The 26188-nt window shown below is 54.5% G+C and overlaps 1 protein-coding gene across 1 annotated transcript in view; it reads left to right on the forward strand.

The window, feature by feature from the left end:
* The window catches only part of NSD2 (nuclear receptor binding SET domain protein 2), a 235518-nt gene that overhangs the window by 109480 nt on the left and 99850 nt on the right, over nucleotides 1-26188 (forward strand). Inside the window, exons 13-14 of the mRNA XM_075346808.1 lie at nucleotides 8128-8328; nucleotides 8420-8599. Coding sequence (XP_075202923.1) covers nucleotides 8128-8328; nucleotides 8420-8599 — 381 coding nt within the window. The remainder of the gene's footprint in view (nucleotides 1-8127; nucleotides 8329-8419; nucleotides 8600-26188) is intronic.

Consider the following 26188-nt stretch of genomic DNA (forward strand, 5'->3'; position numbering starts at 1 on the left):
CGGTCCCGGTTCAGTGGTGGCAGCGGCGGCGACTGCTCAGTGGTGGCAGCGGGGGGGACTGCTCAGTGGTGGCAGTGTGTCCGCGGTCCCGTTTCAAGTAATGGCGCCCGGAGCGACGCATGCGCAGATGGAGCTCTCATCCAAGGGCTCCATCTGCGCACGCGCTGACTCCCGGAGCAGCGCGTGCGCAGATGGAGCTCTCATCCAAGAGCTCCACTGGCGCCATCATTTGAAAGTGGGACCGCGGACAACTGGTAACTTGCTGCACAGCCGCCCGCCCCGCACGCACAGAGTGGCAGCCAGCAGGCTGCCCGCTCACCCTGCGTGCAAGCGGCCGGGTACCTGTGCTTGCGTGCGGTGGCAGCCGGGTACCCGTGGCTGTGTGCAGGCGGCACCTGGGTGCCTGTGTGAGAGCAGCAGCCGAGTGCCTGTGTGAGGGCGGCACCCGGCTGCCGCCCGCACACAGCACCCGGCTGCCGTCCGCACACAGCACCCGGCTGCCGCCCGCACCCGGCTGCCGCCCGCACACAGCACCCGGCTGCCGCCCGCACACAGCACCCGGCTGCCGCCCGCACACAGCCACGGGTACCCGGCTGCCACCGCACGCAAGCACAGGTACCCGGCCGCTTGCATGCAGCCACAGGCACCCGGCCGCCCGATCGCCTCAGACAGGACCCCCCCACGTACCGCTATATAAGACGCACCCCCCATTTTCCTCCCAAAATTTTGGGAGGAAAAGTGCGTCTTATAAAGCGAAAAATACGGTAATTATAAAATACTCTCAGTATATTATGAAATACCTCTGTTCATTATTAATTCTGGCCTGATTATCTAGTTAAAACATTCCTTCTTTGTGTGAAATCACTGATAAGACTTTCACTAAGGGCTTCACTGTTTATTATTTATACATCTGTTCACTCATTTTTGGTAACTTTCTTGAACATACAGCTTAGAATCATATTATGGCGTCTGTGCAATTGTCATACAGACACACAGATAATTATGCAACAACCTCTATATTTTGATTATTTACATACACAGATGATCTTATTACATTTGAACAAACAATCTATAGCCCAGGCTACCTTCACAATGACTGGCCGGGTCGCCCTGCAGAGGGAGCTGATGACCGGTGGGGTCTCCCTGCCGAGGGAGCGGATGACCGGCGGGGGTCGCCCTGCCGAGGGAGCGGATGACCGGCGGGGGTCTCCCTGCCGAGGGAGCGGATGACCGGCGGGGGTCTCCCTGCCGAGGGAGCGGATGACCGGCGGGGGTCGCCCTGCCGAGGGAGCGCATGACCGGCGGGGGTCGCCCTGCCGAGGGAGCGCATGACCGGCGGGGGTCGCCCTGCCGAGGGAGCGCATGACCGGCGGGGGTCGCCCTGCCGAGGGAGCGCATGACCGGCGGGGGTCGCCCTGCCGAGGGAGCGCATGACCGGCGGGGGTCGCCCTGCCGAGGGAGCGCATGACCGGCGGGGGTCGCCCTGCCGAGGGAGCGCATGACCGGCGGGGGTCGCCCTGCCGAGGGAGCGCATGACCGGCGGGGGTCGCCCTGCCGAGGGAGCGCATGACCGGCGGGGGTCGCCCTGCCGAGGGAGCGCATGACCGGCGGGGGTCGCCCTGCCGAGTGAGCGCATGACCGGCGGGGGTCGCCCTGCCGAGGGAGCGCATGACCGGCGGGGGTCGCCCTGCCGAGGGAGCGCATGACCGGCGGGGGTCGCCCTGCCGAGGGAGCGCATGACCGGCGGGGGTCGCCCTGCCGAGGGAGCGCATGACCGGCGGGGGTCGCCCTGCCGAGGGAGCGCATGACCGGCGGGGGTCGCCCTGCCGAGGGAGCGCATGACTGGTGGGGTCGCCCTGTAGAGGTATTTTGTAATCTGTCACCATGGATACGCATAGATCTGCTTAAGAGCTGTGGAAACAAATCAGAAGTAAATGTTTAATCGCCACCTGTTGCTAAGATGTTTAATTTCTCATTTCTTCGGCGCTCCATTGGGAGACCCAGACGATTGGGTGTATAGCACTGCCTCCGGAGGCCACACAAAGCAATTACACTAAAAAGTGTAAGGCCCCTCCCCTTCTGGCTATACACCCCCAGTGGGATCACTGGCTCACCAGTTTTCTGCTTTGTGCGAAGGAGGTCAGACATCCACGCATAGCTCCACTGTTTAGTCAGCAGCAGCTGCTGACTATATCGGATGGAAGAAAAGAGAGCCCATATAGGGCCCCCAGCATGCTCCCTTCTCACCCCACTTGCGGTTTGTAAGGTTGAGGTACCCATTGCGGGTACGGAGGCGGGAGCCCACATGCTGTTTTCCTTCCCCATCCCCCTGAGGGGCTCTGAGGAAGTGGGATCTTACCGGCCTCCAAGCCCTGAGGCCGGGCTCCGTCCACAGACCCAGTGAACCTGCTGGATACGGAGCTGGGTACCGTTCAGGGACAAGGCCCTGCAACATTCAGGTACTCTGTGTCCCCCTATGGACTGGCCGCGCACGCTCCAGACTTGCTGGGTGTGCTAGTGCGCCGGGGACAGTAGCGCTGCGCGCTGGGGTTTGAGTCACTGCAGCTTAGCTGAGTGACTTTATGTGTTGGGAACTACCGCGCCGACCGCTCCGGGAGCGGCGGCGCGGCTGGGACTTGTAGTGCGCCGGGGACTTAGCGCCGACCGTGCTTTTACGACGGCGGCGCTTATAAATCTAGTCCCCGGCTTTTGCGGCCTAGCTCCGCTTCGTTCCCGCCCCCTCCCTGTCACTCAGGGAAGGGGACAGGCGTTGTGCAATCATCAGCGCCGAGGGCTGGAGCCTTATTTACATGCTCCAGCCCTCTCACTGGGCACAGTGGGACGCAGGTTTCCCGCTTTTTGTCTGAGCACACCCAGGGCCCGCCCCCCCTCCACAGAGACGCCGGCAGCCATTCCTGCATGCAGTCTGGCTGGGGAACGGACACAGGCTCTGGGAGACCCAGACAAGGGATTTCTGGCGACCACACACCCGCGTTAAGCGGGCGGTAAGCAGCACATTCGTGCTGGCCCCACTAGTGCCACAGTGTTATTTGGTGTACTTTTTCCTGTACCAGATATATCTATATATATTGCACTGTAAGGTCGCTTCTTGGCTGTATACCCCTATTGCTCTGAGGAGACAACAACATGTCATCTGCAAAACGCAAGGGTGCCAAGACACAGGCTGTGAACGCTGCTTGTGCCGCTTGTGGGGCTAATCTACCGGCAGGTTACAATGACCCCCATTGTGTGCAATGTTCGGTCCCTGTGCCACTTCGTCAGCCGGAGCCTGTGGTGGTAGTGGCCCAGGCAGAGTCGCCGGTGAACCCTGTCCCGGTGACGGGGACAGAGTTTGCTGTTTTTGCTGACAGGATGTCTGTCACTATGACAAAAATCCTAGAGACCTTGCAGGCCAGGCCAGTTACTCAGTCCATGGACACTGCTGCGGCAATGTTCCCCGGTCCCCCTCAGTTGGAGTTAATCAGTGCTTCAAGGGGGTCCCAGGCATCTCAGCCTGACGGCTCTGATTCAGATGACAGTCCCAGGCAGCCTAAGCGTGCTCGCTGGGAGAGACCCTCCACGTCATCACGCGGATCAGGGTCTCAGCGAGAGGAGTCTCTACATGATGAGACAGAGGAGGGTGATCAGGAGTCTAATCCTGAAGCCGCTCTCAATCTGGATACTCCTGATGGTGACGCCGTGGTAAATGACCTTATAGCGGCCATCAATAGTCTATTGGAAATTTCTCCCCCTGCCCCTTCTGCAGAGGAGGCAGCTGCACAGCAGGAGAAGTTCCATTTTAGGTATCCCAAGCCTAAACTGAGTACTTTTCTGGACCACGCTGACTTCAGAGAATCAGTCCAGAAACACCATGCCTACCCAGATAAGCGTTTCTCAAAACGTCTTAAGGATACACGTTATCCCTTTCCCCCTGACGTGGTCAAACGCTGGACCCAGTGTCCAAAGGTGGATCCCCCAATTTCCAGGCTTGCAGCTAGATCCATAGTTGCAGTGGAAGATGGGGCTTCACTTAAAGATGCCAATGACAGACAGATGGACCTTTGGTTAAAGTCTGTCTATGAAGCTATTGGCGCGTCGTTTGCTCCAGCATTCGCGGCCGTGTGGGCACTCCAAGCTATTTCAGCTGGCTTGGCACAGGTGGACTCTTTCATAGGTCCAGCAGTGCCGCGGGTAGCGTCCCTAACCTCGCAAATGTCGGCGTTTGCGACTTACGCTATCAACGCTGTCCTGGACTCTACAAGCCGTACCTCAATTGCGTCTGCCAACTCTGTTGTCTTGCGCAGAGCCTTGTGGTTAAAGGAATGGAAAGCGGATTCTGCTTCCAAAAAATGTTTAACCAGCTTGCCGCTATCTGTAGATAGACTGTTTGGTGAACAATTGGCTGAAATCATTAAACAATCCAAGGGTAAGGACTCCTCCTTACCCCAGCCCAGATCAAGCAAACCTCAACAGAGGAAGTGGCAGTCGAGGTTTCGGTCCTTTCGAGGCTCCAGCAAGACCCAATTCTCCTCGTCCAAAGGGACTCAGAAGGAGCAAAGGAGCTCAGATTCCTGGCGGGCTCAGTCACGCCCCAAGAAAGCAACCGGAGGAACCGCTTCCAAGGCGGCTGCCTCATGACTTTCGGCCTCAGCCCTCCGCATCCTCGGTCGGTGGCAGGCTCTCCCGCTTTTGCGACATTTGGCTGCCACAGGTCAAAGACCGGTGGGTAGCAGACATTTTGTCTCACGGGTACAGGATAGAATTCAGTTCTCGTCCTCCGCCTCGGTTCTTCAGAACCTCCCCACATCCCGACCGAGCAGATGCCCTTCTGCAGGCGGTGTGCTCACTAAAAGCAGAAGGAGTGGTGATCCCTGTTCCTCTGCAGGAACAAGGGCAAGGTTTTTACTCCAATCTCTTCGTGGTTCCAAAAAAGGACGGCTCGTTCCGTCCTGTTCTGGACCTAAAGCTGCTCAACAAGCATGTGAACGCCAGGCGGTTCCGGATGGAATCCCTCCGCTCTGTCATTGCCTCAATGTCTCAAGGAGATTTCCTTGCATCAATAGACATCAAAGATGCTTATCTCCACGTGCCGATTGCTACAGAGCACCAACGTTTTCTACGTTTCGTGATAGGAGACGACCATCTCCAGTTCGTAGCTCTGCCATTTGGTCTGGCGACAGCTCCACGGGTTTTCACCAAGGTCATGGCGGCAGTGGTAGCAGTCTTGCATTCTCAGGGACACTCGGTGATCCCTTAATTGGACGATCTTCTTGTCAAAGCACCCTCTCAAGAGGCATGCCAACACAGCCTGAATGTTGCACTGGAGACTCTCCAGACTTTCGGGTGGATCATCAACCTTTCAAAGTCAAACCTGGCACCGACTCAATCACTAACGTATCTTGGCATGGAGTTTCATACTCTCTCAGCGATAGTGAAGCTTCCGCTGGACAAGCAGCGGTCTCTACAGACAGGGGTGCAGTCTCTCCTTCAGGGTCAGTCGCACACCTTAAGGCGCCTCATGCACTTCCTACGGAAGATGGTGGCAGCAATGGAGGCAGTCCCGTTCGCGCAGTTTCATCTGCGTCCACTTCAGTGGGACATTCTCCGCCAATGGGACGGGAAGACAACTTCCCTAGACAGGAAAGTCTCCCTTTCTCAGACGGCCAAGGATTCTCTGCTATGGTGGCTTCTTCCCACCTCATTATCGCAGGGAAGATCATTCCTGCCCCCATCCTGGGCAGTGGTCACGACAGACGCGAGTCTGTCAGGGTGGGGAGCAGTGTTTCTCCACCACAGGGCTCAAGGGACGTGGACTCAGCAGGAGTCCACCCTTCAGATCAATGTTCTGGAGATCAGGGCAGTGTATCTTGCCCTATTAGCCTTCCAGCAGTGGCTGGAAGGACAGCAGATCCGAATTCAATCGGACAACTCCACAGCGGTGGCATACATCAACCACCAAGGAGGGACACGCAGTCGGCAAGCCTTCCGGGAAGTCAGGCGGATTCTGATGTGGGTAGAGGAAAGAGCATCCACCATATCAGCAGTTCACATCCCGGGCGTAGAAAACTGGGAAGCAGACTTCCTCAGTCGCCAGGGCATGGACGCAGGGGAATGGTCCCTTCACCCGGACGTGTTTCAGGAAATCTGCCGCCGCTGGGGGGTGCTGGACGTCGACCTAATGGCGTCTCGGCACAACAACAAGGTACCGACCTTCATAGCGCGGTCTCGCGATCAAAGAGCTCTGGCGGCAGACGCCTTAGTGCAAGATTGGTCGCAGTTCCGGCTCCCTTATGTGTTTCCACCTCTGGCACTCTTGCCCAGAGTGTTACGCAAGATCAGATCCGATTGCGGCCGCGTCATACTCGTCGCCCCAGACTGGCCGAGGAGGTCGTGGTACCCGGATCTGTGGCATCTCACGGTCGGCCAACCGTGGGCACTACCAGACCGTCCAGACTTACTGTCCCAAGGGCCGTTTTTCCATCGGAATTCTGCGGCCCTGAACCTGACTGTGGCCATTGAGTCTTGGATCCTAGCGTCTTCAGGATTATCCCAAGGGGTCGTGGCCACCATGAGACAGGCTAGGAAGTCCACTTCTGCTAAGATCTACCACAGAACGTGGAAGATTTTCTTATCCTGGTGCTCTGCACAAGGAGTGTCTCCCTGGCCATTCGCGTTACCTGTCTTTCTTTCCTTCCTGCAATCTGGGTTGGAAAAGGGCTTGTCGCTCGGCTCCCTTAAAGGGCAAGTCTCGGCACTATCCGTGTTTTTTCAGAAGCGGCTAGCACGACTTTCTCAGGTGCGCACGTTCCTGCAGGGGGTTTGTCATATCGTACCTCCGTACAGGCGGCCGTTAGATCCGTGGGATCTAAACAAGGTCCTTGTTGCTCTTCAGAAGCCGCCCTTCGAGCCTCTGAGGGATGTGTCACTTTCTCGACTCTCACAGAAAGTGGCTTTTCTGGTAGCGGTCACGTCTCTTCGGAGAGTGTCCGAACTAGCAGCGCTGTCATCCAAGGCTCCTTTCCTGGTGTTCCACCAGGACAAGGTAGTGCTGCGCCCCATTCAGGAGTTTCTCCCTAAGGTGGTATCCTCTTTTCATCTTAATCAGGATATCTCCTTGCCTTCCTTTTATCCGCATGCAGTTCATCGGTATGAAAAGGATTTACATTTGTTGGATCTGGTGAGAGCACTCAGAATCTACATTTCCCGCACGGCGCCCCTGCGCCGCTCGGATGCACTCTTTGTCCTTGTCGCTGGTAAGCGCAAAGGGTCGCAGGCTTCCAAAGCCACCCTGGCTCGATGGATCAAAGAACCAATTCTTGAAGCCTACCGTTCTGCGGGGCTTCCGGTTCCATCAGGGCTGAAGGCCCATTCTACCAGAGCCGTGGGTGCGTCCTGGGCATTACGACACCAGGCTACGGCTCAACAGGTGTGCCAGGCAGCTACCTGGTCGAGTCTGCACACTTTCACCAAACATTATCAGGTGCATACCTATGCTTCGGCGGACGCCAGCCTAGGTAGAAGAGTCCTGCAGGCGGCAGTTGCCTCCCCGTAGGGGAGGGCTGTCTTTGCAGCTCTAACATGAGGTATTTCTTTACCCACCCAGGGACAACTTTTGGACGTCCCAATCGTCTGGGTCTCCCAATGGAGCGCCGAAGAAGAAGGGAATTTTGTTACTTACCGTAAATTCCTTTTCTTCTAGCTCCTATTGGGAGACCCAGCACCCGCCCTGTTGTCCTTCGGGATTTTTGGTTGTTTTCGGGTACACATGTTGTTCATGTTGAATGGTTTTCAGTTCTCCGACGTTACTTCGGAGTGAATTTGTTTAAACCAGTTATTGGCTTTCCTCCTTCTTGCTTTTGCACTAAAACTGGTGAGCCAGTGATCCCACTGGGGGTGTATAGCCAGAAGGGGAGGGGCCTTACACTTTTTAGTGTAATTGCTTTGTGTGGCCTCCGGAGGCAGTGCTATACACCCAATCGTCTGGGTCTCCCAATAGGAGCTAGAAGAAAAGGAATTTACGGTAAGTAACAAAATTCCCTTCTTTAAATGCATTGGGACTCTAGAAATAGTGACTTCATCTTTGTCCAATTGTCCATTGAAGCTCCCCTGACTTCTGTTCCTCTGCAGGAATCCACTCATGTTTTGTATGCAAAAAAAAGGATACAGGCGTGAAACGCTGCAATGCCCTAAACTGTGGCAAATTTTACCATGAGTCTTGTTTACGGAAGTATCCCAATGCCGTAATTGATGGGAAAGGCGTCCGCTGCCCCCTGCATCACTGTGCCAGCTGTGTCATTCCTGAGCGTTCACACACCCGGGCAGTCAGAGGTCAGTGCGTCCCTCCTCCACCGCCCGCCCTGTCCTCGTATAAAGGTGTCTGGTGCCGTATGTGAGAGAGATGCTCTGTTATGTTTTCTAGCTAAATTGACACGATGTGTCCGCTGCCCGGTGGCATACCACGGCGGAGATACTTGCATACCTGCAGGATGCACCGTGCTGTCTCCATCCAACATTATCTGTTCTGCTCACTTTGTCGCCAAGAAGGGCAAAAGCCACCACGGCCACGTCAATATATGCTGGTGCTTCGTGTGCTCCAAAGGTATGTATGTACATGTTTGTGGGTTTCTTTTGTTTACAGATCGTTACCTTGAAAACCGAACGCTGTTGCTAAAGATCAGAACATGCGCAGTGCTTACAAGCTCTTCTGTTGAGCTTGTAAACACTGTTTTGAAGCTGTCCATCCTCTGTTACTCGTAACTGTCCTACTTCAGCACAATGCTTACAACCTAGACAGCAGCAGTGGTCTGTCTCTTAGGCAAAGAGCTGTAAAAAAGATTTAATATCAAGAACTGCTTCAAATAACCATTAAATTGCAAAAGTGTTTTTACAAGTATTAATCAACACTCTCCATGTAGGAAGATGAGAATAACCCTTTAGAACGGGTTGGATCGTGCCTCCCTTTGAGTATATCTTTAAGTGCAAATTTGGAAATTAGAGTTGTCCAAACCCTTTAGAGGTTGGTGGGTTGTACCAAAAAATGGGTCTGACCTTTTTAATTGAGGCATAATTGTGTAAACATGTGTGGTTAATAATACTCTGACCATTTATATTGATACTAGGTGTAGTACCTGGGCGTTGCCCGGGATGGTAACTGTCTCTCTGTCTGTGTGTCACTGTCTGTCTGTCTCTTTCCTTGTCTGTCTGTTTCTACCTCTCTGTCTGTATTTGTATCAGTCTATCTGTCTCCATCTTGGTGTCTGTCTCTCTCGTTCCCCGGGCGGTCTCACCACCGACATCTTATTACCTCACACATAAGCTTCTTATACTAACAGTTTATTTTGTTCCTATAGCAACCACTGACAGTTGCAATTAATAGGCTGTAGCTCCTACCTCCATTCATTTTAATGGAGGCAGGATTTTGGAGAGTAACTGTAAAGCGCAGGGTTACATTTTCCTGTCAAAACATAGTCTATGACGTTCCCTGAGTAACATGAGGCGTCTGTGCAAAATTTCGTGATTGGAAATGCGAGGGTGCGGATTCTTTTAACTAACACACACACACACACACACACACACACACACACACACACACACACACACACACACACTCCGCTTTATATATTAGATTAAGGCTACTTTCACACATCCGGTTTGAGCAGTGCGGCTCAATCCGGCTGTGAAACCTATGCGGTGAAAACACCGCATCCTTTGCATAAGTTTCTTCGGCGCTCTATTGGGAGACCCAGACGATTGGGTGTATAGCTACTGCCTCCGGAGGCCACACAAAGCATTACACTAAAAAGTGTAAGGCCCCTCCCCTTCTGGCTATACACCCCCCGTGGGATCACGGGCTGCTCTGTTTTCAAGCTTTGTGCGAAGGAGGTCAGACATCCATGCATAAGCTCCACTGTTTAGTCAGCAGTAGCTGCTGACTATATCGGATGGAAGAAAAGAGGGCCCATACTAGGGCCCCCAGCATGCTCCCTTCTCACCCCACTTGCGGTTTGTAAGGTTGAGGTACCTATTGCTGGTACGGAGGCTGGAGCCCACATGCTGTTTTCCTTCCCCATCCCCCTGAGGGGCTCTGAGGAAGTGGGATCTTTCCGGCCACCAAGCCCTGAGGCCGGGCTCCATCCACAGACCCATAGAACCTGCTGGATGTGGAGCGGGAGTGCCGTTCAGGGACAAGGCCCTGCAACTTTCAGGTACTCTGTGTCCCCGTATGGCAGGCCACGCACACTCCAGGCTTGCTGGGTGTGCTAGTGCGCCGGGGACTGTAGCGCTGTGTGCTGGGCTTATAGTCCCTGCAGATTACTGGGGGACTTTACGTGTGGGGACCGCCGCGCCGACCGCCCCTGGAGCGGCGGCGCAGCTGCGACTTGTAGTGCGCCGGGGATGCGCCGACCGCGCTTTTACGGCGGCGGCGCTTCTAACTTTAGTCCCCGGCTTTTGCGGCCTAGCGCCGCTTCGTTCCCGCCCCCACCCTGTCACTCAGGGAAAGGGAGAGACGCTGTTCTATAGCAGCGCCGAGGGCTGGAGCCTTATTTGCATTCTCCAGCCCCCTTCACTAGACACAGTGGGCGCCGGGTTCCCGCTCTTGTCTCGGGCACGCCCTCGGCCCGCCCCTCTCCTCTGGACGCCGGCAGCCATTCCGGCACGCAGAGCGGGAAAACGGAGACAAGCGCTGAGCTACCAGCACAGAATTCCGGCGCCACACACCCGCTTTTGTGCGGGCGGTAAGCGGCAACTAAAGTGCTGACCCACTAATGCCGAAGTGTCCTGTTGTACTTTTGTACGGTCGCTATTCAGGATGCAGACCTAGAAACAGCAGCAAAAGATCAGGGGTGCTAAAGCACAGACTCTATATGCTGCTTGTCTTGCATGTGCTGCAGTGTCATGTGTCCTTTATGCTTGTATGCTTTACATTGCACTGTAAGGGCTATTCTTGGCTGTCTACCCGCCTAGATGGCTAGACAGCGGCAGCAAACAGCAATGGTGCTAAGGCACAAGCTTTCAATGCTGCTTGGATTGCATGTACTGCAGAGTTTATTTTCATGCTTGTACATTCACTGCATGTCGCTATTCTTGGCTAATGCTCCTTGATGACTAGACAACAGCAGCAGAAAAGCAAGGGTGCTAAGGCACAAGCTTTCAATGCTGCTTGGATTGCATGTGCTGCAGTGGTTATTTTCATGCTTGTATGCTATACATTCACTGTATGTCGTTTTTCTTGGCTAATGCTCCTGAATAACTAGACAACGGCAGCAGAAAAGCAAAGGTGCCAAGGCACAGGCTTTCTATGCTGCTTGTACTGCATGCGATACTGTTCCAGGACCCCCAGTGTGTGCAATTACTCAACGGGGTCTCTGCTACAGGTGGCCAAAAGAACCACCTGTGATCCCTGTCCAGGGACAGGGACGGAGTTGCAGTTTCCGCTGATATATTGTCTGTGACTATGACTAACATCTTACAGACTTTGCAGTCCAGACAGACCTTGGGCAATGTTGATTCAATGCCCCTGGCCACCCTGATTTCGAAACAAATCATGGCTCCAGGAGGGTCCCATGCATCCCAGGGTGCAGGCTCTGACACGGACGACAGTCCCAGACGGCCTAAGCGAGCTCCCTAAGAACGGCCCTCGACTTCATCACAGTACTCTCTGTATGATGATGCAGACGTAGCTGTTCAGGACTCTGATCCTGAGACCGCTCTCAATCCGGATACACCGGATGGTGACGCTATAGTGAATAATCTTATAGCGTCCATCAATGGAAGGTTGGGTATTTCTCCCTCAACTCCTCCAGTGGAGGGGTCAGCTTCACAGCAGAAGAAATCCCTATTTCGGTATCTCAAGCGTATATTGAGTACTTTTCTGGTCACTCTGACTCCAGAGAAGCAGTCCAGGAACACCACGCTTATCCCGATAAGCGTTTCTCCAACCGTATTGAGGATACGCGTTGTCTCTTCCCCCCTGACGTGCTCAAGCGCTCCAGGGTGGATCCCCCAATCTCCAGGCTTGCGGCTAGATCTATAGTTGCAGTGGAAGATGGGACTTCACTTAAAGATGCCATTGACAGACAGATAGCCCTCTGGTTGCAATCTGTCTATGAAGCTATCGGCGGGTCGGTTGCCCCGGCATTCGCAGCCATAGAGGCACTCCAAGCTATTTCAGCTAGTATTGCGCAGAGGGACGCGGTCACATGTACATCTTGGCCGCAGTAGCGTCCTTCACCTCGCAATGTCGGCATTGCGACTCAAGCTGTTTATGCTGTCCTGGACTCTACGAGCCGTACGTCAGTGGCGTCCGCCAACTCCGTGTTGTTACGCTCCTAGTGTTAAGGGATTGGAGCAGATGCTGCTTCCACAAAAGTGCTTAACCAGATTGCCTTTATCTGGTGACAGACTGTTTCGTGAGCGGTTGGATTAAATCATTCAACTGTCCAAGGGTACGGATTCTTCCTTACCCCAGCTATCAAACAAGACCCATCAGGAGAAGGGACAGTCGAGGTTTCGGTCCTTCCCAGGCTCGGGCACGTCCCAATTGCCCTCGTCCAACAGGACTCAAAAGGCTCAGAGGGGCGCAGGTTCCTGGCGGGCTCAATCACGCCCGGAGAAGGCAGCCGGAGGAACCGCTACCAAGGCGGTTTCCTCATGACTTTCAGCCCTCTCTCTCTCCGCGTCCGCGGTCGGTGGCAGACTCCCCCGCTTTAGCGACATTTAACTGCCACAGGTCAATGGCCGGTGGGTGAGAGACAGTTTGTCGCAAAAACTTCCTCACCGGCCGAGCCGAGGCTCTTCTGCAGGCAGTAGGAGTCGTAATCCCGGTTCCTCCTCAGGAACAAGAGACACTTTTTACTCCGATCTGGTCGGGGTGACAAAATAGGACGACTCCTTCCGTTCCGTTCTGGACCTTAAACTGCTCAACAAGCACGTGAAAACCAGGCGGTTCCGGATGGAATCCCTCCGCTCAGTCATTGCCTCAATGTCTCAAGGAGATTTCCTAGCATCAATAGACATCAGGATGCTTATCTCCACGTGCCGATTGCTCCAGAGCACCGGCGTTTGCTACGATTCGTTATTGAAGACGAGCATCTTCGGTTCGTAGCCCTACCCTTCGGTCTGGCGACAGCCCCACGGGTTTTCACCAAGTTCATGGCAGCAGTGGGACCACTCCCGCACTCTCAGGGTCACCCTGTGATCCCTTACTTAGACCATCTACTTGTCAAGGCACTCTTTTAAGAGGCATGCCAACACAGCCTGAACATGGCGCTGGAGACTTCCCAGAGTTTCGGGTGGGTCCTCAACTTTTCAAAGTTAAACCCAATCGCTGGCATATCTTAGCTTGGGGTTTCACACTCTCTCAGCGATGGTGAAGCTTCCACTGGACAAACAGCGGTCACTACAGACGGGGGTGCAGTCTCTCCTTCAAGGAGACACCTCATCCAGAGGCAGTCCCTTTCACGCAGTTTCATCTGCGTCCACTTCAATAGAACATTCTTCGCTAATGGGAGGGGAAGTCGATGTCCCTACACAGGAACGTCCCCCTTTCTCAGACGATCAAGGACTCTCTTCAGAGGAGTCCACTCTTCAGATCAATTGTCTGGAGCTCTGGGCAGTGTATATTGCCCTGCAAGACTTCCTGCAGTGGCTGGAAGGCAAACAGATCCGAATTCAGTCGGACAATCCACAGCGGTGGCATACATCAACCACCAAGGCGGACTACGCAGTCGGCGAGCCTCCCAGGAAGTCCGCCGGATTCTGCTAGGGGTGGAAGACAGAGCATACACCATATCCGCAGTTCACATCCCGGGCGTAGAAAACTGGGAAGCAGACTTCCTCAGTCACCAGGGCGTGGACGCAGGAGAATGGTCTCTGCACCCGGACGGGTTTCACGAATCGGCACAACAGCAAGGTCCCGGTTTTCATGACGATCAAAGAGCTCTGGCGACAGGCATCTCACGGTCGGTCAACCGTGGGCACTACCAGACCGGCCAGACTTACTGTCCCAAGGGCCGTTTTTCCATCTGAATTCTACGGCCCTGAACCTACTGTGTGGCCATTGCGTCCTAGATCCTAGTGTCCTCAGGATTATCCCAAGGGGTCGTTGCCACCATGAGACAGGCTATGAAGCCCACGTCTGCTAAGATCTACCACGGAAGTGGAAGATTTTCTTTTACTGGTGCTCTGTACAAGGAGTGTCCCCCTGGCCATTGGCATTGCCTACTTTTCTTTCCTTCCTGCAATCTGGGTTGGAAAAGGGCTTGTCGCTCGGCTCCCTTAAAGGGCAAGTCTCGGCGCTATTGGTGTTTTTTCAGAAGCGTCTAGCACGACGTCCGCAGGTACGCACGTTCCTGCAGGGGGTTTGTCATATCGTCCCCCCGTACGAGCGGCCGTTAGATCCATGGGATCTGAACAGGGTACTAGTTGCTCTCCAGAAGCCGCCTTTCGAGTCTCTGACGGATGTTTCACTCTCTCGACTATCACGGAAAGTGGCCTTTCTGGTAGCGATCACGTCTCTTCGGAGAGTGTCTGAGCTAGCAGCGCTGTCATCCAAGGCTCCCTTCCTGGTGGTCCACCAGGACAAGGTAGTGCTGCGCCCCATTCAGGAGTTTCTCCCTAAGGTAGTATCCTCGTTTCATATTAATCAGGATATCTCCTTACCTTCCTTTTGTCCTCATCCGGTTCACCGGTATGAAAAGGATTTACATTTGTTAGATCTGGTGAGAGCACTCAGAATCTACATTTCCCGCACGGCGCCCCTGCGCCGCTCTGATGCACTCTTTGTCCTTGTCGCTGGCCAGCGCAAGGGGTCGCAGGCTTCTAAAGCCACCCTGGCTCGATGGATCAAAGAACCAATTCTGGAAGCCTACCGTTCTGCGGGGCTTCCGGTTCCTTCAGGGCTGAAGGCCCATTCAACCAGAGCCGTGGGTGCGTCCTGGGCATTACGACACCAGGCTTCGGCTCAACAAGTGTGCCAGGCAGCTACCTGGTCGAGTTTGCACACTTTCACCAAACATTATCAGGTGCATACCTATGCTTCGGCGGACGCCAGCCTAGGTAGAAGAGTCCTGCAGGCGGCAGTGGCCTCCTCGTAGAGGAGGGCTGTCTTGCAGCTCTAACTTGAGGTATTTTGTTACCCACCCAGGGACTGCTTTTGGACGTCCCAATCGTCTGGGTCTCCCAATAGAGCGCCGAAGAAGGGAATTTTGTTACTTACCGTAAATTCCTTTTCTTCTAGCTCTTATTGGGAGACCCAGCACCCGCCCTGTTGTCCTTCGGGATTTTTGGTTTGTTTGCGGGTACACATGTTGTTCATGTTGAACGGTTTTCAGTTCTCCGATGTTACTCGGAGTGAATTTGTTTAAACCAGTTATTGGCTTTCCTCCTTCTTGCTTTAGCACTAAAACTGAGCAGCCCGTGATCCCACGGGGGGTGTATAGCCAGAAGGGGAGGGGCCTTACACTTTTTAGTGTAATGCTTTGTGTGGCCTCCGGAGGCAGTAGCTATACACCCAATCGTCTGGGTCTCCCAATAAGAGCTAGAAGAAAAGGAATTTACGGTAAGTAACAAAATTCCCTTCTTTTACATGCGGCCCGTCCGTTTTTTTCCGGTTGCGACATGCTACTGAGCATGCGCAGTGGAAGAAATCACATGCGGCGGCCGGATGCGTTTTTTCTTCGGCGCTCCATTGGGAGACCCAGACGATTGGGTGTATAGCTACTGCCTCCGGAGGCCACACAAAGCATTACACTAAAAAGTGTAAGGCCCCTCCCCTTCTGGCTATACACCCCCAGTGGGATCACTGGCTCACCAGTTTTCTGCTTTGTGCGAAGGAGGTCAGACATCCACGCATAGCTCCACTGTTTAGTCAGCAGTAGCTGCTGACTATATCGGATGGAAGAAAAGAGGGCCCATATAGGGCCCCCAGCATGCTCCCTTCTCACCCCGCTGGTGGTTTGTAAGGTTGAGGTACCTATTGCTGGTACGGCGGCTGGAGCCCACATGCTGTTTTCCTTCCCCATCCCCCTGAGGGGCTCTGAGGAAGTGGGATCTTACCGGCCCCAAAGCCCTGAGGCCGGGCTCCATCCACAGACCCATTGAACCTGCTGGATACGGAGCTGGGTACCGTTCAGGGACATGGCCCTGCACCATTCAGGTACTCTGTGTCCCCGTACACACAGGCACAGCACACTCCAGACTTGCTGGGTGTGCTAGTGCGCCGGGGACAGTAAAGGGTTACAGTCACTGCAGCCTAGCTGAGTGACTTTATGTATGGGGAACTACTGCGCCGAACGCTCCGGGAGCGGCGGCGCGGCTGGGACTTGTAGTGCGCCGGGGACTTAGCGCCGACCGCGCTTTTACGGCGGCGGCGCTTATAAATCCAGTCCCCGGCTTTTGCGGCCTAGCTCCGCTTCGTTCCCGCCCCCACCCTGTCAATCAGGGTAGGGGAGAGACGCTGTACAATCAGCAGCGCCGAGGGCTGGAGCCTTATTTACATGCTCCAGCCCTCTCACTGGACACTGTGGGACGCCGGTTTCCCGCTCTGACTTGGGGGCACGCCCACGGCCCGCCCCTACCCACACGAGCTGGAGAAGGACGCCGGCAGCCATTCCTGCAGTCCGAGCTGAGAGATCGGACTCTGGGCAACCAGGCACAGGACTAGGGCGACCACACACCCGCTTATAGGCGGGCGGTAAGCGGCACCTGAAGTGCTGACCCCACTAAATACCGCAGTTGTCCATTTGTATTTTATGCTTACACTGCATAGGTCGCTATTTTTGGCTATATGCCCTCTTAGATGGCGACACATCAGCAGCAGGAAAGCAAGGGTGCTAAGGCACAGGCTTTCCATGCTGCTTGTATTGCATGTACTGAAATGTTCATGTGTATTTATGCTTGTATGCTATACACTGCACTGTACGGTCGCTAATCTGGGCTATATTCCCCTAGATGGCTAGTCTACAGCAGCAGAAAAGCAGGGGTGCCAAGGCACAGGCTTTCTATGCTGCTTGTATTGCATGTGCTGCAGTGTTCATTTGTACTTTATGCTTGTATGCTATACATTGCACTGTACGGTCGCCATTCTTGGCTCTATATCCTAGATGGCTAGCCGGCAGCAGCATATAAGCAACACAGGCTTTCGATGCTGTTTTTACTGCATGTGATACTGTTCCACGGCACTGAACCCCATTGTGTGCAATGCTCCCCTGTAGCACTTGGTCAGCCGGGGTCTCTACTAGACGTGGCCAAAGGAACCACCTGTCAACCCTGTCCAAGGACAGGGATGGAGTTGCAATGGGATAGAGACTTGCAGTCCAGACAGGCCATGGGCAATCTGGATCATTGCTCCCTGGCCACCCTCATTTGGAATAAAATCGGTGCTCCGGGAGGGTCCCAGGAGGCTCTCTGTATGATGAGGCAGACGTAGCTCATCAGGACTTTGATCCTGACACCGCTCTCAATCCGGATACACCGGAGGGTGACGCCATAAGGAATGATCCTATAGCGTCCATCAATGGAATGTTGGATCTTTCTCCCTCAGCTCCCCCAGCGGAGGAGTCAGCTTCACAGCAGGAGAAGTCCCATTTCAGTAGCTCAAACGTATATTGAGTATTTTTCTGGCCACGCTGACTTCAGAGAAGCAGTCCAGGAACACCACGCTTACCAGATAAGCGTTTTCTCCAAACGTATTAAGGATACACGTTATCCTTTTCCCCCTGACGTGGTCAAGCGCGGGACCCCGGGTCCAAAGATGCTAGACAGATGGACTCTGGTTGAAATCTGTCTATGAGGCTATCGGCGTGTCGGTTGCTCCGGCATTTACAGCCGTATGGGCACCCTAAGCTTTTCAGCTGTTCTTGCACAGCTGGTCTTGAGCATATGTACATTTGTGCCGCAGGGGCGTCCGTAACCTCGCAATGTCTGCATTGCGACTGACCCTATTAATGCTGTCCTGGAAGGACAGTCGAGGTTTCGGTCCTTCCCAAGCTCGGGCAGGTCCCAATTGTCCTCGTCCAAAAGAGCTGAAAAGCCTTAGAGGGGCTCAGCTTCCGGGGGCTCAATCATGCCCAAGGAAGGCAGCCGGAGGAACCGCTACCAAGGCGGTCTCCTCATGACTCTCAGCTCTCTCATCTCTCCGCATCCGCGGTTGATGGCAGACTCGCTCGCCTTGGCGACATTTAGCTGCCACAGGTCACAGACCGGTGGGTGAGGGACATTGTGCCCACGTGCACAGGACAGAGTTCTGTTCTCGTCCTCCGACTCGATTCTTCAGAACGTCCCCACCTCCCCACCGAGCCGATGCTCTTCTGCAGGCAGAAGGAGTGGTAATCCCTGTTCCTCTTCAGGAACAAGACACGGTTTTCCTCCAATCTGGTTGTGGTGCCAAAAAAGGACGGCTCTTTCCGTTCCGTTCTGGACCCAAAACTGCTCAACAAGCACGTGGAGGCCAGGCGGTTCCGGATGAAACCCTCCGCTCCGTCATTGCCTCAATGTCTCAAGGAAATTTCCTAGCATCAATAGACATCAAAGATGCTTATCTCCACGTGCCGATTGCTACAGAGCACCAACGTTTTCTACGTTTTGTGATAGGAGACGAACATCTCCAGTTCGTAGCTCTGCCATTTGGTCTGGCGACAGCCCCACGGGTGTTCACCAAGGTCATGGCGGCAGTGGTAGCAGTCTTGCACTCACAGGGACACTCTGTGATCCCTTACTTGGACGATCTACTTGTCAAGGCACCCTCTCAAGAGGCATGCCAACTCAGCCTGAATGTTGCGCTGGAGACTCTCCAGACGTTCGGGTGGATCATCAACTTCTCAAAGTCAAACCTGTCACCGACCCAATCACTAACGTATCTTGGCATGGAGTTTTCATACCCTCTCAGCGCTAGTGAAGCTTCCGCTGGACAAGCAGCGGTCACTACAGACCGGGGTGCAGACTCTCCGTCACGGTCAGTCGCACTCCTTAAGACGCCTCATGCACTTCCTCGGGAAGATGGTGGCGGCAATGCAGGCGGTTCCGTTTGCGCAGTTTCATCTGCGTCCTCTTTATTGGGACATTCTCCGCCAATGGGACGGGAAGTCAACATCCCTGAACAGGAAAGTATCCCTTTCACAGACGGCCAAGGACTCTCTGCAATGGTGGCTTCTTCCCACCTCATTATCACAGGGAAGATCCTTCCTACCACCGTCTTGGGCGGTAGTCACGACAGACGCGAGTCTGTCAGGGTGGGGAGCAGTGTTTCTCCACCACAGGGCTCAGGGTACGTGGACTCAGCAGGAGTCCACCCTTCAGATCAATGTTCTGGAAATCAGAGCAGTGTATCTTGCCCTACTAGCCTTCCAACAGTGGCTGGAAGGGAAGCAGATCCGAATTCAATCGGACAACTCCACAGCGGTGGCATACATCAATCACCAAGGGGGGACACGCAGTCGGCAAGCCTTCCAGAAAGTCCGGCGGATTATGATGTGGGTGGAAGCCACGGCCTCCACCGTATCCGCAGTTCACATCCCCGGCGTAGAAAACTGGGAAGCAGACTTCCTCAGCCGCCAGGGCATGGATGCAGGGGAATGGTCCCTTCACCCGGACGTGTTTCAGGAAATCTGTAGCCGCTGGGGAAGGCCGGACGTCGACCTAATGGCGTCCAGGCACAACAACAAGGTCCCAACCTTCATAGCACGGTCCCGCGATCACAGAGCTCTGGCGGCAGACGCCTTAGTGCAAGATTGGTCGCAGTTCCGGCTCCCTTATGTGTTTCCACCTCTGGCACTCTTGCCCAGAGTGCTACGCAAGATCAGATCCGACTGCAGCCGCGTCATACTCGTCGCCCCAGACTGGCCAAGGAGGGCGTGGTATCCGGATCTGTGGCATCTCACGGTCGGCCAACCGTGGGCACTACCAGACCGACCAGACTTACTGTCACAAGGGCCGTTTTTCCATCGGAATTCTGCGGCCCTGAACCTGACTGTGTGGCCATTGAGTCCTGGATCCTAGGGTCTTCAGGATTATCCCAAGGGGTCGTTGCCACCATGAGACAGGCTAGGAAGCCCACGTCCGCTAAGATCTACCACAGAACGTGGAGGATATCCTTATCCTGGTGCTCTGCTCAGGGAGTGTCTCTCTGGCCATTTGCATTGCCTACCTTTCTTTCTTTCCTGCAATCTGGGTTAGAAAAAGGTTTGTCGCTCGGCTCCCTTAAAGGGCAAGTCTCGGCGCTATCCGTCTTTTTTCAGAAGCGTCTAGCACGACTTCCTAAGGTGCGCACGTTCCTGCAGGGGGTTTGTCATATTGTACCCCCGTACAAGCGGCCGTTAGATCCATGGGATCTGAACAGGGTACTAGTTGCCCTCCAGAAGCCGCCCTTCGAGCCTCTGAGGGAGGTTTCACTTTCTAGACTATCACAGAAAGTGGCTTTTCTGGTAGCGATCACATCTCTTCGGAGAGTGTCTGAGCTAGCAGCGCTGTCTTCCAAGGCTCCCTTCCTGGTCTTCCACCAGGACAAGGTAGTGCTGCGCCCCATTCAGGAGTTTCTCCCGAAGGTGGTATCCTCTTTTCATCTTAATCAGGATATCTCTTTGCCTTCGTTTTGTCCTCATGCAGTTCATCGGTATGAGAAGGATTTACATTTGTTAGATCTGGTGAGAGCACTCAGAATCTACATTTCCCGCACGGCGCCCCTGCGCCGTTCGGATGCACTCTTTGTCCTTGTCGCTGGTAAGCGCAAAGGGTCGCAGGCTTCTAAGGCCACCCTGGCTCGATGGATCAAAGAACCAATTCTTGAAGCCTACCGTTCTGCTGGGCTTCCGGTTCCATCAGGGCTGAAGGCCCATTCTACCAGAGCCGTGGGTGCGTCCTGGGCATTGCGACACCAGGCTACGGCTCAACAGGTGTGCCAGGCAGCTTCCTGGTCGAGTCTGCACACTTTCACCAAACATTATCAGGTGCATACCTATGCTTCGGCGGACGCCAGCCTAGGTAGAAGAGTCCTGCAGGCGGCAGTTGCCTCCCCGTAGGGGAGGGCTGTCTTCGCAGCTCTAACATGAGGTATTTCTTTACCCACCCAGGGACAGCTTTTGGACGTCCCAATCGTCTGGGTCTCCCAATGGAGCGCCGAAGAAGGGAATTTTGTTACTTACCGTAAATTCCTTTTCTTCTAGCTCCTATTGGGAGACCCAGCACCCGCCCTGTTGTCCTTCGGGATTTTTGGGGTTTTTTCGGGTACACATGTTGTTCATGTTGAACGGTTTTTCAGTTCTCCGATGTTACTCGGAGTGAATTTGTTTAACCAAGTTATTGGCTTTCCTCCTTCTTGCTTTTGCACTAAAACTGGTGAGCCAGTGATCCCACTGGGGGTGTATAGCCAGAAGGGGAGGGGCCTTACACTTTTTAGTGTAATGCTTTGTGTGGCCTCCGGAGGCAGTAGCTATACACCCAATCGTCTGGGTCTCCCAATAGGAGCTAGAAGAAAAGGAATTTACGGTAAGTAACAAAATTCCCTTTCCTCGGCGCTCCATTGGGAGACCCAGACGATTGGGTGTATAGCTACTGCCTCCGGAGGCCACACAAAGCATTACACTAAAAAGTGTAAGGCCCCTCCCCTTCTGGCTATACACCCCCAGTGGGATCACTGGCTCACCAGTTTTCTGCTTTGTGCGAAGGAGGTCAGACATCCACGCATAGCTCCACTGTTTAGTCAGCAGTAGCTGCTGACTATATCGGATGGAAGAAAAGAGGGCCCATATAGGGCCCCCAGCATGCTCCCTTCTCACCCCGCTGGTGGTTTGTAAGGTTGAGGTACCTATTGCTGGTACGGCGGCTGGAGCCCACATGCTGTTTTCCTTCCCAATCCCCCTGAGGGGCTCTGAGGAAGTGGGATCTTACCGGCCCCAAAGCCCTGAGGCCGGGCTCCATCCACAGACCCATTGAACCTGCTGGATACGGAGCTGGGTACCGTTCAGGGACATGGCCCTGCACCATTCAGGTACTCTGTGTCCCCGTACACACAGGCACAGCACACTCCAGACTTGCTTGGTGTGCTAGTGCGCCGGGGACAGTAAAGGGTTACAGTCACTGCAGCCTAGCTGAGTGACTTTATGTATGGGGAACTACCGCGCCGGACGCTCCGGGAGCGGCGGCGCGGCTGGGACTTGTAGTGCGCCGGGGACTTAGCGCCGACCGCGCTTTTACGGCGGCGGCGCTTATAAATCCAGTCCCCGGCTTTTGCGGCCTAGCTCCGCTTCGTTCCCGCCCCCACCCTGTCAATCAGGGTAGGGGAGAGACGCTGTACAATCAGCAGCGCCGAGGGCTGGAGCCTTATTTACATGCTCCAGCCCTCTCACTGGACACTGTGGGACGCCGGTTTCCCGCTCTGACTTGGGGGCACGCCCACGGCCCGCCCCTACCCACACGAGCTGGAGAAGGACGCCGGCAGCCATTCCTGCAGTCCGAGCTGAGAGATCGGACTCTGGGCAACCAGGCACAGGACTAGGGCGACCACACACCCGCTTATAGGCGGGCGGTAAGCGGCACCTGAAGTGCTGAACCCACTAAATACCGCAGTTGTCCATTTGTGTTTTATGCTTACACTGCATAGGTCGCTATTTTTGGCTATATGCCCTCTTAGATGGCGACACATCAGCAGCAGGAAAGCAGGGGTGCTAAGGCACAGGCTTTCCATGCTGCTTGTATTACATGTACTGAAGTGTTCATGTGTATTTATGCTGGTATGCTATACACTGCACTGTACGGTCGCTAGTCTGGGCTATTTTCGCCTAGAATGACCAGACTACAGCAGCAGAAAAGCAAGGGTGCTGAGGCACAGGTTTTTTCTATGCTGCTTGTATTGCAGGGGTTGCAGTGTTCATTTGTACTTATGCTTGTATGTTATACATTGCACTGTATGGTCGCTATTCTGGGCTATATTCCCCTAGATGGCTAGTCTACAGCAGCAGAAAAGCAGGGGTGCCAAGGCACAGGCTTTCTATGCTGCTTGTATTGCATGTGCTGCAGTGTTCATTTGTACTTTATGCTTGTATGCTATACATTGCACTGTACGGTCGCCATTCTTGGCTCTATATCCTAGATGGCTAGCCGGCAGCAGCATATAAGCAACACAGGCTTTCGATGCTGTTTTTACTGCATGTGATACTGTTCCACGGCACTGAACCCCATTGTGTGCAATGCTCCCCTGTAGCACTTGGTCAGCCGGGGTCTCTACTAGACGTGACCAAAGGAACCACCTGTCAACCCTGTCCAAGGACAGGGATGGAGTTGCAATGGGATAGACACTTGCAGTCCGGACAGGCCATGGGCAATCTGGATCATTGCTCCCTGGCCACCCTCATTTGGAATAAAGTCGGTGCTCCGGGGGGGTCCCAGGAGGCTCTCTGTATGATGAGGCAGACGTAGCTCATCAGGACTTGATCCTGACACCGCTCTCAATCCGGATACACCGTATGGTGACGCCATAAGGAATGATCCTATAGCGTCCATCAATGGAATGTTGGATCTTTCTCCCTCAGCTCCCCCAGCGGAGGAGTCAGCTTCACAGCAGGAGAAGTCCCTTTTCAGTAGCTCAAACGTATATTGAGTATTTTTCTGGCCACGCTGACTTCAGAGAAGCAGTCCAGGAACACCACGCTTACCAGATAAGCGTTTTCTCCAAACGTATTAAGGATACACGTTATCCTTTTCCCCCTGACGTGGTCAAGCGCGGGACCCAGGGTCCAAGGGTGGATTCTCCAATCTCCAGGCTTGCGGCTAGAGCATAGTTGCAGTGGAGATGGGACTTCACTTAAAGATGCCAGACAGATGGACTCTGGTTGAAATCTGTCTGTGAGGCTATCGGCGTGTCGGTTGCTCCGGCATTTACAGCCGTATGGGAACCCTAAGCTTTTCAGCTGTTCTTGCACAGCTGGTCTTGAGCATATGTACATTTGTGCCGCAGGGGCGTCCGTAACCTCGCAATGTCTGCATTGCGACTTACCCTAATGATGCTGTCCTGGAAGGACAGTCGAGGTTTCGGTCCTTCCCAAGCTCGGGCAGGTCCCAATTGTCCTCGTCCAAAAGAGCTGAAAAGCCTCAGAGGGGCTCAGCTTCCGGGGGCTCAATCACGCCCAAGGAAGGCAGCCGGAGGAACCGCTACCAAGGCGGTCTCCTCATGACTCTCAGCTCTCTCATCTCTCCGCATCCGCGGTTGATGGCAGACTCGCTCGCCTTGGCGACATTTAGCTGCCACAGGTCACAGACCGGTGGGTGAGGGACATTGTGCCCACGTGCACAGGACAGAGTTCTGTTCTCGTCCTCCGACTCGATTCTTCAGAACGTCCCCACCTCCCCACCGAGCCGATGCTCTTCTGCAGGCAGAAGGAGTGGTAATCCCTGTTCCTCTTCAGGAACAAGACACGGTTTTCCTCCAATCTGGTTGTGGTGCCAAAAAAGGACGGCTCTTTCCGTTCCGTTCTGGACCCAAAACTGCTCAACAAGCACGTGGAGGCCAGGCGGTTCCGGATGAAACCCTCCGCTCCGTCATTGCCTCAATGTCTCAAGGAAATTTCCTAGCATCAATAGACATCAAAGATGCTTATCTCCACGTGCCGATTGCTACAGAGCACCAACGTTTTCTACGTTTTGTGATAGGAGACGAACATCTCCAGTTCGTAGCTCTGCCATTTGGTCTGGCGACAGCCCCACGGGTGTTCACCAAGGTCATGGCGGCAGTGGTAGCAGTCTTGCACTCACAGGGACACTCTGTGATCCCTTACTTGGACGATCTACTTGTCAAGGCACCCTCTCAAGAGGCATGCCAACTCAGCCTGAATGTTGCGCTGGAGACTCTCCAGACGGTCGGGTGGATCATCAACTTCTCAAAGTCAAACCTGTCACCGACCCAATCACTAACGTATCTTGGCATGGAGTTTCATACCCTCTCAGCGCTAGTGAAGCTTCCGCTGGACAAGCAGCGGTCACTACAGACCGGGGTGCAGACTCTCCGTCACGGTCAGTCGCACTCCTTAAGACGCCTCATGCACTTCCTCGGGAAGATGGTGGCGGCAATGCAGGCGGTTCCATTTGCGCAGTTTCATCTGCGTCCTCTTTATTGGGACATTCTCCGCCAATGGGACGGGAAGTCAACATCCCTGAACAGGAAAGTATCCCTTTCACAGACGGCCAAGGACTCTCTGCAATGGTGGCTTCTTCCCACCTCATTATCAGGGAAGATCCTTCCTACCACCGTCTTGGGCGGTAGTCACGACAGACGCGAGTCTGTCAGGGTGGGGAGCAGTGTTTCTCCACCACAGGGCTCAGGGTACGTGGACTCAGCAGGAGTCCACCCTTCAGATCAATGTTCTGGAAATCAGAGCAGTGTATCTTGCCCTACTAGCCTTCCAACAGTGGCTGGAAGGGAAGCAGATCCGAATTCAATCGGACAACTCCACAGCGGTGGCATACATCAATCACCAAGGGGGGACACGCAGTCGGCAAGCCTTCCAGAAAGTCCGGCGGATTATGATGTGGGTGGAAGCCACGGCCTCCACCGTATCCGCAGTTCACATCCCCGGCGTAGAAAACTGGGAAGCAGACTTCCTCAGCCGCCAGGGCATGGACGCAGGGGAATGGTCCCTTCACCCGGACGTGTTTCAGGAAATCTGTCGCCGCTGGGGAAGGCCGGACGTCGACCTAATGGCGTCCAGGCACAACAACAAGGTCCCAACCTTCATAGCACGGTCCCGCGATCACAGAGCTCTGGCGGCAGACGCCTTAGTGCAAGATTGGTCGCAGTTCCGGCTCCCTTATGTGTTTCCACCTCTGGCACTCTTGCCCAGAGTGCTACGCAAGATCAGATCCGACTGCAGCCGCGTCATACTCGTCGCCCCAGACTGGCCAAGGAGGGCGTGGTATCCGGATCTGTGGCATCTCACGGTCGGCCAACCGTGGGCACTACCAGACCGACCAGACTTACTGTCCCAAGGGCCGTTTTTTTCCATCGGAATTCTGCGGCCCTGAACCTGACTGTGTGGCCATTGAGTCCTGGATCCTAGGGTCTTCAGGACTATCCCAAGGGGTCGTTGCCACCATGACACAGGCTAGGAAGCCCACGTCCGCTAAGATCTACCACAGAACGTGGAGGATATTCTTATCCTGGTGCTCTGCTCAGGGAGTGTCTCCCTGGCCATTTGCATTGCCT

Source organism: Anomaloglossus baeobatrachus, chromosome 1 (genome assembly GCF_048569485.1).
Source record: "Anomaloglossus baeobatrachus isolate aAnoBae1 chromosome 1, aAnoBae1.hap1, whole genome shotgun sequence".
Lineage (NCBI taxonomy): Eukaryota > Metazoa > Chordata > Amphibia > Anura > Aromobatidae > Anomaloglossus > Anomaloglossus baeobatrachus.